The sequence below is a fragment of the Columba livia genome, chromosome 21 (assembly GCF_036013475.1).
Source record: "Columba livia isolate bColLiv1 breed racing homer chromosome 21, bColLiv1.pat.W.v2, whole genome shotgun sequence".
Taxonomy (NCBI): domain Eukaryota; kingdom Metazoa; phylum Chordata; class Aves; order Columbiformes; family Columbidae; genus Columba; species Columba livia.
The window spans coordinates 3,361,274-3,373,712 of record NC_088622.1 but is presented as its reverse complement, the minus strand read 5'-3'; the positions used below and the strand labels follow the sequence as shown (position 1 = coordinate 3,373,712).

The window sequence follows — 12,439 nt, the reverse complement described above, 5'->3', positions numbered from 1 at the left end:
TAGTGTTCAATAAAACTATGTCACAACCTACACAGTTTTACAGTTTTAAGTTAAGAGTCAGAGCCTTCACTGATGCAAGTTAGGGACAGTTCTCAGAAGGAACCAGATATATGGCTTTAAGCTATGAAATACACTTCTAGCCATGGCAACGTAATCAAAAACGGTGAAATGGAGGGACGTCCACATGAAAAAGAGTGAAGATCTTTAAAAATCTATTCTACTTGTTGTTCTATGCCCCACTCTCTCTACTGTAGTCTACCAATCACTATTTAAGTGAAAACAGTGTTTGGTTATCATCAGAAGTCACCTGGATAACGAACTGGAGCCAAAGGAGCCCACGTTACAGAACATGGGGCTGCTTCCCGGGTTCGAGCCCATGTTTAAAATGAGGCTCCTGTCAGGAGAGCGGGCGGCTGCAGCGATCGGTTGGGACGTGGCTGTCAGACTGGCAAACGGGTTCTCATCCCTGGCCTGGGTGGACATCATCAGCACTTCCATCAAAATCTGCCCAATCAAGTCCTTAAAATCTGAAAACACTGTTAAGAACAAGAGAATGAGTGTCCTTACCTGAATCGACACATAGAGGAGAATGTGAGATGTAAACATTAGCAGAGATTTCAACTAAAAAGGACAGTAATTCTGTGAATTAACTGCTGGTTTTTGCAAAAACAGACACACTTAACGCTATCTATATCAACTAGGTTCTGAAATTACAGCTACCCAAAACCATAACTTCCATGGGAAGTACAAAATATCATAGATGACCTAATATTTTTATAGTTGATCACGGAACTTGTCTGTCCCTCTCATATCTTTCCAACCCTGCTGTTGAGTTGGGCAAGTTGTGTCAGCAAGGAAAAAACCACGCACACCCCCCCACAAGCCCACACATAAAATAACAATTTTTCATTTGGTTGTATCTATTAACTGACATATAAAATAAAATTTGTTATATAAAATAATCACGAATTCTTGGCTTATCAAATTAATTGCTAAATGTTGGTTGTGATGCAAGACAACCCATTAAGTCAGTAAAAGGTTTCTGAAATAAAAAGAAAATCCAGCAACAGTGCAATATCAGCACAGTATTTGACAACAGAAAACAACCACCAAGAGCACAGCAATCGGCTGCAAAAGGAGCCACAACCGGTCAGTCCCACGTTCCTTCTTGGGGATTCCATTTCCTGCTGCATCTGCTGATTGCAGGTGTTGAAAACAAGCAGAGACCACAAATAGGCAGCTCTGGCATTGTAGCAAAGAGAGAAAAAGCTCAAAACGAAGAGTAGGGAACACGCCGCTCAACTGAAAGAACCCCTAACAATAGTAACGATTCCTACCTTCCTTTGGGTTCTGCTTAAACTGAGCAGAGAGCGAATTCAGGAAGATAACATCTCTGTCTCGGTCCTTCCAAGACACTCTGAAGATCTTACAGACCAGCTGTAAAGCTTGTTCCTCTGATACTTCAGACCCAGACAGAGGTTCCTTGGTTTGTGGGGGGGGTAAAAAAGAAATAAATTAATTAAAAATCACATTATTTTGTAATTGTATTAGTCAAGTCACGAATTTATCAGATGCAGGTCTCCTTTAAACAGCTTCAGACTAGCTCTTAACGGCAGATTTTCTACACTTCTGAAGGAATATAAATGTATTTGTCAAAGTTGATTTGGAAAAAACCCTCACAAAACACAAAAGAGATGCAGAAACTCTATCCCCCCTGCACTCTTCTACCAACAATGAAAGAGCAACATAATACCCAAAACAGACAATTCAGCTGCATAACATTTCAAAGATGGAAAAATTTGAGCCTTGAGGTTATTTTCCTGCAAGAGTTCTCCTGCGAGCGGTGTAGATATTCCCTAGACCAGAAAAACTGTATGATATTTGACTAATACAAGCGCATGTTGAACTGCTACATGTCACACTTCTTGAGACAGTAACGCCCTTTCAAAAAAAATAAGTCAATTTGGAAGAACAAAATGAAGATTGAAAAAAACCAAGGTTGCCACTAAAAAGCTCCTTTTTCCATTTAAATTTAAACCTCCTCATGCCCACCAGGTAAGCCTGGAGTCAGCAGAGATTTCCAGCAACTACCAGCACTGTACCCTTTTCAAAAGCTTTCCCTCAAACCATTTAATAAACCGTATTTTTTGGCACATTAATATTTTTATTGACTTAATCACTCTACTATTATTCTACCGTTTTCAAGCACTTCTCCTGCCTATTTCTGCAGAGAATTCTTTATTATTGACATCATTTCCAATGCAGATAACCAGGCAAGAAACGTTTTGTTGCTCACAAATGGAGGACCATGCTGTCTCCTATCGACTTTTTGGTGTCTCCAAATGAGTAAGAGGAACTGAAGCAAGCTTGCAGAGCTTTATTTTACTTTCCACTGCTCAATCCACCCCCTTCAAGACTGTCCTTGATTCCAAGCTATTTATTTTGCAGTAGCACAATGTGAGCTGTCTGACCGCCTGATTTGCAGCTTGGAATTGACTGGAAAGGATTCTGCGGCAGGGTTACTGCTACGTGGCTTTAAGCCAGGCTTTTACAAACTGACCTTATTCCTGACAGTGCAGGAATAAACAAAGACACCTAATGAGCACTGCAAGGATTGGTGTAGAAACCATTTCCCTATGGCTTTATGTCCTCTTTGTCATTTGATGTTAAGGCCCATGTGAAAATTTTAGAAGTGAATTAGAGCGTTGTACTTGCTTTCTTTTTCTGCTTTAAACGGTTCTACCACTTGTCTAAACTTGTCAAATATTCTTATTTGCTTTCTTATCGTCAAGAAAACCATATTACATAGCATTACTTCAGTGTACAGAACACTTGAAGCAGTACTTTGTTAGCAGACCTCTAAACGCTACACAAATAAGCTGCAACAATCTTCAGAAGCATCTTAAGAAATACTTTTTCAAACCTACTGCATATTAAAAAATAGATCTGGGCATTAATAGGTCACTTTGTTGACATTTTCTTCAGAGTTTTCAAGTATCATTCATAAGGCAATTGGAGACAATTGAAATTCAGCTTTGAGTCCAGTTGAGGCCTGGATCTAGTGCAGTGCCTCAGGGGGCAGTGCTGGGGCCTGTATTATTCAATATATTCATCAATGATTTGGACGAGGGAATAGAGTGACTGTCAGCAAGTTTGCTGATGACACCAAGCTCGGAGGAGTGGTGACACTGGAAGCTGTGCTGCCATCAGAGACCTGGACAGGCTGGAGAGTTGGGCAGGGAAAAATGTAATGAAATATAACAAGGGCAAGTGTAGAGTCTTGGATCTGGGCAGGAACAACCCCAGGTTCCAGTATAAGTTGGGGAATGACCTATTAGAGAGCAGCGTAGGGGAAAGGGACCTGGGGGTCCTGGGGACAGCAGGGTGACCATGAGCCAGCACTGGGCCCTTGTGGCCAGGAAGCCAATGGTACCTGGGGTGGGTTAGAAGGGGGTGGTCAGTAGGTCAGAGAGGTTCTCCTGCCCCTCTGCTCTGCCCTGGGGAGACCACACCTGGAATATTGTGTCCAGCTGTGGCCCCTCAGTTCCAGCAGGACAGGGAACTGCTGGAGAGGGTCCAGCGCAGCCACCAAGATGCTGAAGGGAGTGGAGCATCTCCCGTGTGAGGAAAGGCTGAGGGAGCTGGGGCTCTGGAGCTGGACAAGAGGAGACTGAGGGGGGACTCATTAATGTTTACAGATATATAAAGGGGGAGTGTCAGGAGGATGGAGCCAGGCTCTTCTGGTGACAACCAGTGATAGGAAAAGGGGTAATGGGTTCAAACTGGAACACAGGAGGTTCCACTTAAATTTGAGAAGCAACTTCTTCCCGGTGAGGGTGGCAGAGCCTGGCCCAGGCTGCCCAGGGGGGTTGTGGAGTCTCCTTCTCTGCAGACATTCCAACCCGCCTGGACACCTTCCTGTGTAACCTCATCTGGGTGTTCCTGCTCCATGGGGGGATTGCACTGGATGAGCTTGCCAGGTCCCTTCCAATCCCTAACATTCTGTGATTCTTTGTGATATTGGAAGCCTTGACTTATTTTCCTTTCTGCAAATTTTAAAGAGGAAATGTAGTGAAGAACTTGTTCACAGATGACATCCAAGGGCTAGTTCCAACCTCTTGAAAGCAGGTACTCAAAGTACAGAGATAAAGGAAGTCACTGCGAGCTAAAACTCTGCATCACTCCTCCATCCTAAAGCCTTTGCTCCTGTTTCTAGTCCATTACTTGAAATACTTACCATACACAGATCTAGTAAAGAAATTTCTTCAAAAACCAGCGTTGTCCCTTTTGAGAAAGTAGAGAAGGCAAGGCAAGCCCCAGGAATACTACACACTGCAAAGCTGCAGCCATGTCAGGCTATGTCAGTGAGGGAAAATAACAATATAAGCAAAGGCTGAATTTAGCAAGATTGAGGTGAAGTCTTCATAAAATAAAACTAACTTTCTATGTAACAGAAGCATGCATTACACTGAAAATTCAAAAACCAGCACTGTTAACTCCAAATTGCAGAATGTGAACAGGTTCTCCCGAGAAATCCTGAGGCTCAATGTTGCAGTAACACACATACATCGTCTAGAAGAGAAGACCCAACATCAACCAGACTAACCTTATCTGTCAGGCTCCTTTTCTCTCTGCGATCGTTCTCATCAACCTCCATGTTTTCAATTCCTGAATCCACATCTACCTGGGACATACTGTAAGCAGAAATAAGAGAATAAGCCCATTAATTCGTAGAAAGCCGCCGACAGTCCTCTGCAAGATGCTGGCTGGACTGTCACCTTAAGTAGAAGCAGCAGAGAAAAAACAAATCAGCAGGAACAGCCAGATGCACAAAGAGCAATTAAAATCACTAGGTGATAAATGCATCTCATGTTACATTTATTTCAAATTCCAGAAACACAATACTAAATTTCTTCAGCAGACTATACAAACTAGACAGCTATCACGCCCCACAACCTTTTCTATTTTAAATGAAGTAGCTGAATTACCCCCACCAGACACGCTCACCACTTAATGTCAAAGATAATGCTCTGTCTACTACCACTTTAGGTCAGGAACTCATATTAAAACCAGACTAGAAAGAGCATTACAGTGGCCCAAACAGTGTATCATTTTTAAGCATTTAACCCTATTGCATTAACACAGCTGGAAGTGAGAAATGGCAGATTATTTTCCTGTGTAAGTGGTTTTGACGACTAGCATTGTACAGTATTTGCCGGCTTAGACAAGCTGCGTTCTTTACCTTTTCTCACAGGAGACACTATCAATATCCATGCTCTGAGACCGAGACAGAGACTGAGATTGTGTTTCAAGGCTGTTAGATGGAGAACTGCTGAGTGAACTCACTCCTTCGCTGCTCTGGCTTCGGTGGGCTACTCCTAGAGAAAAGGCACCACCAAGATTACTACTACAGAGATGAGAAGGCACTATTATTTGGATGGAAAAGGAAATACTGTTTTTCAATCCAGCTCTTAAGCATTCTTAGTAATGCATTAGGAAATAAATGTTAATATTATTCACATTTGACTACAGATAACTTTTTTCCTCCTCTTGCAGCAGCAATGTAGGAATGCTTACCTGTATTACAACACAGAAAACAACTAAATTTGCATCCTTGAAGTTCTCAGAGATTCAAACCCATTATAGAAAAAACAAAAGGCACTAACAAATTAACCTCTTACAAGATAATTCTACTTTAAGACTCTGGCAAAGCCCCTCTGAAGTCAGTCCTGTCAGAACAGGACTTCATGCTGGGTCATTACAATGGAGTTAATTTGGGTGAGGATATGGGAAAAAGCCCATCAGTTCTGATGCTCACAAGGACACTATTGTGCTGGGGCTGCTCTCTGGATGTCCAAATGAATTAAAATCCTCTGCAGTCACTTTAGGTTGCTGCTCAAAGGAGCTCCTGCACACCACACAGCGTAAGCCGAGTCTTCATTTATGCTAAGTAAATACAGCAGATAATCAGCTGTGAACACTTTTTTCCCTGATCTTTTCCCCAATTTAACCACATCTCTTACCCTGGTGTAAAAAAAGACACACATTAAATTGCTGCAATGAACAGCACTGTAGGAAGCAAACACTACACTGACCAGGTAACTTCTATTCCTCATCACCAAACAATCTTGTCTGTATAATTAGTGCAGACTGAGGAATTCTTACAACACAAATCCAAGGTCTCAGCTATGCGACCACTTCAAGTGATGGCAAACCTGTCTGCCAACACACAGACATTTCTACCTTCAGGCGCCTGCTTCCACCCTCCTGCTCTGTTGGTGCTATCACTGACACAGTTGTGCAGCACCAGGACCTCATCTATTCCAAAACTAACCATTCATTTTTCCTAGGTTAGTTTTCACCTGATTGAAGTTCCTGATCCACCTCTCCAGAGTTGCTGAGGACAGCAGAGCGAGAGGCAGCGAGAAATACTCATTTCAGCATGAGTCGGGCGTAAGATGGATTAAAATAGTCACGTAACCACAGGCTGAGCGAAGACAGTAAGTGAACTCTGCACTGTTCTTACACAAAAAAGGCACCTTTGCTGCTGGGTTACTGCCTATAACCATGAAGACGATGCAGAGTGTTAAATTCCATCTGCAATGGCTTTTTCTCAGGAAATGCTTTTGATAGCTTTTCTCTGTCCTGCTTTGGATATAAGGCAACAAAATACGCAGGAAAGAGGCACTTCTGGGCATTTCAGAATGGCACTTTAATTAAATTGCAAGATTTATGCTTGTAAATCACTGTACTTGCCAAAGGGAAAAACATGGAATTTCAGAAAGCAAATAGGTAAAGAGATAAAGAATTCTGCACGCTTATCAAGGAGCACTGGGAAAAATATTGTTTCTATCAAATTATTATAAATCATATTGAAAACCGCTTTAAAACAATCTTGACATTTGTTTTGAGATTGGTTTGTGAACCTCTTAGCTCAGTAACACAACATACAAAACAATTTAAGTTTTCAGATAAAGTTCACAATACTGGAAAACACACCAATTTGTTTTTACTTCCAAGGCATCCAACTTCAAATCAAATTTATATATATTTTTTTAGGTCAAAAGTGTTATTGTATATAAGCATATTGTCTTCACCTCTCTACAGAGCAACCCTCGCAACCTCCCACACTTTCTGTACTTCTCTGATTTTAACAGATCAGGCGTTATTTGTATCTTCTGAACTAAATACCATTTGTAAACACCCTGCTTGTATTCACTCCAGTAAATAGGGAAATGGGCAAAGTAATACCATGGAGAAAGCAAATACTTTGTTCTTACATTGACAAGGCACAGTCAGACTATTTTTAATTGTGCCAAATGCTACTAATTAAAGATCAAAAATGAACTAAGCACTGATTGCTCAAATGTACCTAGAAATCAATCCATAAAAACTGTGCTGCAAGACTGAAAAGAGGTTTTTTTTTTTCCCCCCTCTCCTTGACAGATTTACTTTCTTTTCTGTAATATGAAACTGTACTACAAACTTCTTCATGCTTTGGTAACATATTTTAAATGCTATTAGTTTACCGATACTTGGAATTGTATCTAACTATTTATTATTCAGAAAATGAAAACAAATAGTACCTTCATTTACCATTTTAGAATGTTTCTTTCTGAAGATTATTTTTAGCAACAGCAGAAATAACATCACTAATTGCGTTCGTGTTCCATTGCGTAACACCGTTCAGTAGACGTACAACAATAACTTTTGTCACCAGTGCCAGCCTACCTGATGCACCTATAGGCGAGGTAGCTGGGGTCATGCTGTGGACATTTAGGCCTAGACTATGGGATGGCCCCGGGGCGGGAGCTCCGGCCGGTGGGGTCTCTCGCTGGGGGGACGTGAGCGGCGTGGTGGGTTGGGAGGACGGGCCCCCCGCCAGCCGAGCAAGGCGCCTCCGACGAATCTGCACACGGGAAACAAAGCACCGGCAAATCAATGCGTTGGTTTGCACGTCCGGACGCACGCACAGCCCGTGGTGCCCTCTGGGCCCCCGATATGGTGGGGTGTTCACTCCTGCCAAACAGCAAATATCCAGCCTTTACTCCCTACCCTGCTAAACGAGCCGAGTCTTACTGCCCTTTCCCCGCTCCAAGGTACTGACATACCCTTGACATACAGATTTCAAGGATGTATTTGCTGCCTTGGAAAGCCATTTGTGCTGGAGAACACCGTGTTTGTCCCTCAAATGGTTGTGTAAGTCAAGTTTAACATTTACTGCTCAGCAATTTCAAAACCTGTAACACTCCTCCCCATTTATTTTGGCATTTGATGAAACAAACTGCATTAATCTGATAAAAGGGACAATATGAATATGACCTCTGCCTTAATTTCACACCACATGATACTAATAAAACACCCGTGCTACAGAAGTCCCAGTTGAAAGTTATTATAGGCGACGACCGCCGTCCAGTTTAATTTGAAACAGACCTGCAACACTAAAAATATACAACTTGTCTGTGGGACAAAAGCATCTCGGGAAGTAAAGACAGACAGTAAATAACATTCTTCCATCACCTAGAGACATTGCACCGCACAGAATTTAAACAGCAGTTTTTGAATGTTACTAGTAAGAAGAAGCATCCGCCTTCAAAGCCTGACTTCCGAAAACTGCTATGAACCTATTCGTTAAAAATATTATGTGGCTGCATAACACTAATATTATACATGAGAAATAACCGGACAAAATAAACCGTATAAAACTCACAGCTTATGAGCGCTTCAAGGAAAACTTGTAGCATAAATGAAAAATGGAAAAGAAATTATTTATTATCACAGACTGTCTCAGAGGATCTGTTCCTAAAGCTTACATCTTCAGCTCGAAACAGGAAAATATATCATATTTGTGGGTGTCCACTCCCTGTAAAAACAAGCAATTAACGTTTTCCCCTCTTTGTATGATGATGTTCAAGCGTTTCACGCAATGTATCAGCTCACAATCCTGAAGAACTGCCAAGCGAGTGAAAGAGTGAACAAAAGATGCGTGTCAAGTCAATGTCTCCGCTCCACGACTGGAGTCATTTAATGGCCTCTGAAACCTACTCCAACAGGAAGAAGAACGGATCAAATTAAATCAGACTGCAAAAACTGCGGGGAAACAGTGTCTGGAGCTACATCTCCCTCCGTGACAGGTGTCACCGCCATGGAAGGCAGCTAGAAAATAATTCTTTTCTTAAGACAAAAAAAGACTATGATTAGAATGTCTCAATCTTTCCGCCTTGTCAAGCAAAATAAGAGATCTTATTGCATAAATTGTTTAATTTTGCCAAAAGGAGAAGCTGTATGTATTAGGGTCTCTAAAAAGTTATTTTAAAATATCTTCATTTTTCTCCACTTGTATCTTACATCTTGATTTTTCAGCTGTTTATTTGCAAAGCCTACGGAACCACCTCACCCCTCAGAGGTCTACAAGAGAAAACGTCACCTGCGCATTCTCACGTTCATTTTCCCTATTGCCAAATCCAAATGAAGTGCTCACAGCTCACAAAGCTGTACCACAAATATTATCAGCAAAACAGGCCAGTTGAATTGAAATCTATTAGAATTAGGGGGTTGAATTAAAGTTTTAAAAGCTTTTTCCCTACCATTTAACTAATTTATAACCATATTTTTCAGATAAAGGAAGGGTAGGGAGGAACGGAGGAAAAAAAATAGAGATACACATGCAAATAGCCCATATATACAAAAGTGGCTGAAGGAGAAACATGAAGATGAATTATGTAAAAAGACTAAACGATATAAGAGGAGGAAAATACTTTAAGCTTAGGGCACAATGTGCGGACTTGGAAGATGGAGCTTGTTTGCACAACCCTGGGCACAAACCAGCCTGTTGCCTTCACGTCACACAAATAACACGTCAGAGTTGCTGGAGTTCCAAGTGACCTGTTCCTACCCAACGACTCTCCAAATTACCACCAAGGAACTCATACCTGGGTTTTTAAAATATATTTTCTTAGGGAAGTTTAGGGTAATACCTAACCCTTGATTTCAGCAATAAGTACCTGCAATAGTGACCAATGACAAAGCTGTCACGTATCATTCTATTAGCTGACGGCAACAAGTTATTTGCTATTAATCATTACCCAGGCCATGCAACAAATAACGCTCATCTTCCCTACAAAGCACGATTCCATAACATACAGTTTAAAAGGTTAATAAAAAAAACTCTACTAGGTTTTTCCCCTCCTAAAGATTTTAGTATGTTCTGTAGTAAATGACAACTTCTAGCGCTTTAACACAGTAAAAATCGAGAAAATGTCAGTGACACTGTTGATAGCAGTGGGAAATATCTTCCTGAAGTTAAAATATATCCTATAAACCCAAACCCATTATCAATTGTATTTATCTCTCTTTAAGTTACAATCTGTTAACGTTATGCTTAATTATGTTTAAGATAAAATGACCTAATCTATAAGAGGCTTGCAATTCATTTCAAGTTTAGTGAAGTGTTTTTTCCCCTTCAGTCACTGTCAGATAAGAAGTTTGAATCAGAAGTCACATATAGTTTAGAAGGCTGTTTTTCCATATAGTTCACCTCTGATCCAGGGTCCACTGCCAAGTAACACTAAAGAGGAGATTTGGAGGAATATTAAAATAGCATTGGCTCTGACTTTTCAATGACAGGTCCATTAACAATAAGAAGTGACAGCATGGCTCTTAGAATAATATAAGATTAAGTTTATATCAAGCAATCCCTTAAAAGACCAGTCAACCTTGGTCCCAGCTGAACTGTACTAGAAAGACATGAAAAATTTGAGTCACTTGAGACACAGATTTTGCCAGAAAAGGCAGATGAGGCCCTGCTGGAGAACTCAATTTCTGCAGCCTCAGCTCCTCAATGCAGTGGTTTTGGTGAAGTCATAATTTGCCGAAGCGGTGACACAAGCAAGCTTACATACGTTACATAATTGGGAAATTAATCATAAAACACCTCATAACCAGATGTAGTTTGATGATCAGAAGAATTGCATGTAAACAAAGTACTCATGAAATACACCTCTAAACTCAGAGACCCCTTTGCACGGTACAAATTACAACACCAGCGTCCTGTCCCACTCTTGCCAACACGGGAATTGTTCTCTGTTTCTCAATGGAGTATGAGAACCTTCATCAGGCAAACAGCATGAAGCATTTCCTCCTCCTTCCCGCTGCAATATAGTGAGATGGCTAAATCGTGACATACAAGACAATAAACAACTTCTTAACTTTTTGAATGCAACTCTGCATGACAACAGGAGCCACCTTGTTCTACAATCCACCACAACATATGGTACAGAACAAACATGAGCATTTTCATCCCCCTGGAGTATAAGTACAGCAACGAGCCTATGCTGCAGCTGGCCCCATAAAATACATTTCACAGGTATAGACACTTTAACACGAAAATGTTATGTTAAAGAAGTGAAGGAAGATTTGAAGTTACACATGATTTACTCCCTGTATCCTGATCAGTACAACACAATCCATTTGAGAGTCCTCCAGTATATGAGCAAAACATAAGACATTAGTCTATTAAAAATTAAATTTAAAAAGGAAAACATCACCCTTTAGAAGTAAGAAAGAGGAAACAGCTCCCATTATTCCATGTCAGATGCTTGTCAATCACAATATAACACCTATAACACTTAAGTGAAAGAGCAAGAGGTTGGGGGGAAAAAAGGTAAATCAAACGAAGCATTGGGAAAAATGTTGAGGAAGCAAAATTTAAAGTGTTCTTCTATGCTAAAAAGTAGGATTTTTTCAAATTCACACACAGAGAACATATAAAAAGCCTCATGTTGAACACAGAAAGGAGACATCCCCCAGACAAAGATACCTGGCAGATGGAAGCAGAGCAACACAATTAACCAGGAGACAAGCAATTAAAGCCCACCGCCCAGCCAGGGGGTCGCAGGTCAGGGGCAGCACAGGGGAAGGAGGAACAACACGAAAAGCACCGAGCAGGGACACCGAGCGCCTCAGCACCGGCCCTTCCCTCCCAGAGGTGCCACCGGGGTGAGGAAGAGGCCCCGGCCCGGTGCCCGCTCCCCGCAGGCCCGGCCGCCCCCTCAGACTCACCTCATCCGCGCTCAGCTCCTCCATCGCCTTCCTCTTAATGGTGAACGGAGGGCGGGCGCTTTCCCCTGCCCCCGCCGAGGGGCAGCTCCGAGGAAGCGCTCTCCTGCCGCCTCTGCCCCGCGGGCCGCCTCACAAGGGCATCTCCGGGGCGGCCGCGCCGCGCCGCTCCGCACCTCGCCCGCCGGCAACCGGCCCCGCCGCCGCCCCCGGGCTGCTCCCCGCCGCCCGCCCGCGCCTCAGCTGCTGCCGCCGCGCCCCGCCGCGGCACAACGGGAGGAGCCGCCCCCCGGCTGCCCCCGCCCGCCCGCGCCTCCCGGCCTCGGCCCGCGCCGCGGCCCCTGCCCCGCGCAGAGATTATTCATCAAAACAACAGGGCGGC

At 42.5% G+C, this 12,439-nt stretch overlaps 1 protein-coding gene across 5 annotated transcripts in view; it reads right to left on the bottom strand.

Moving 5' to 3' along the window:
- The window catches only part of UBE4B (ubiquitination factor E4B), a 35,886-nt gene extending 23,450 nt beyond the window's left edge, over positions 1-12,436 (bottom strand). For 2 of the 5 annotated variants that reach the window (XM_065037534.1, XM_065037535.1), the window contains exons 1-6: positions 12,061-12,435; positions 7,732-7,909; positions 5,243-5,378; positions 4,607-4,694; positions 1,338-1,482; positions 308-536 (exon numbers count right to left, since the gene is read on the bottom strand). In XM_065037534.1, coding sequence (XP_064893606.1) covers positions 308-536; positions 1,338-1,482; positions 4,607-4,694; positions 5,243-5,378; positions 7,732-7,909; positions 12,061-12,084 — 800 coding nt within the window. In that variant the 5' untranslated portion in view covers positions 12,085-12,435. Of the gene's footprint in view, positions 1-307; positions 537-1,337; positions 1,483-4,606; positions 4,695-5,242; positions 5,379-7,731; positions 7,910-12,060 lie in introns of all 5 variants that reach the window. The other 3 variants (XM_065037533.1, XM_065037537.1, XM_065037538.1) reach the window with 3 other exon arrangements.
- Between the last annotated feature and the right edge of the window lie 3 nt (positions 12,437-12,439).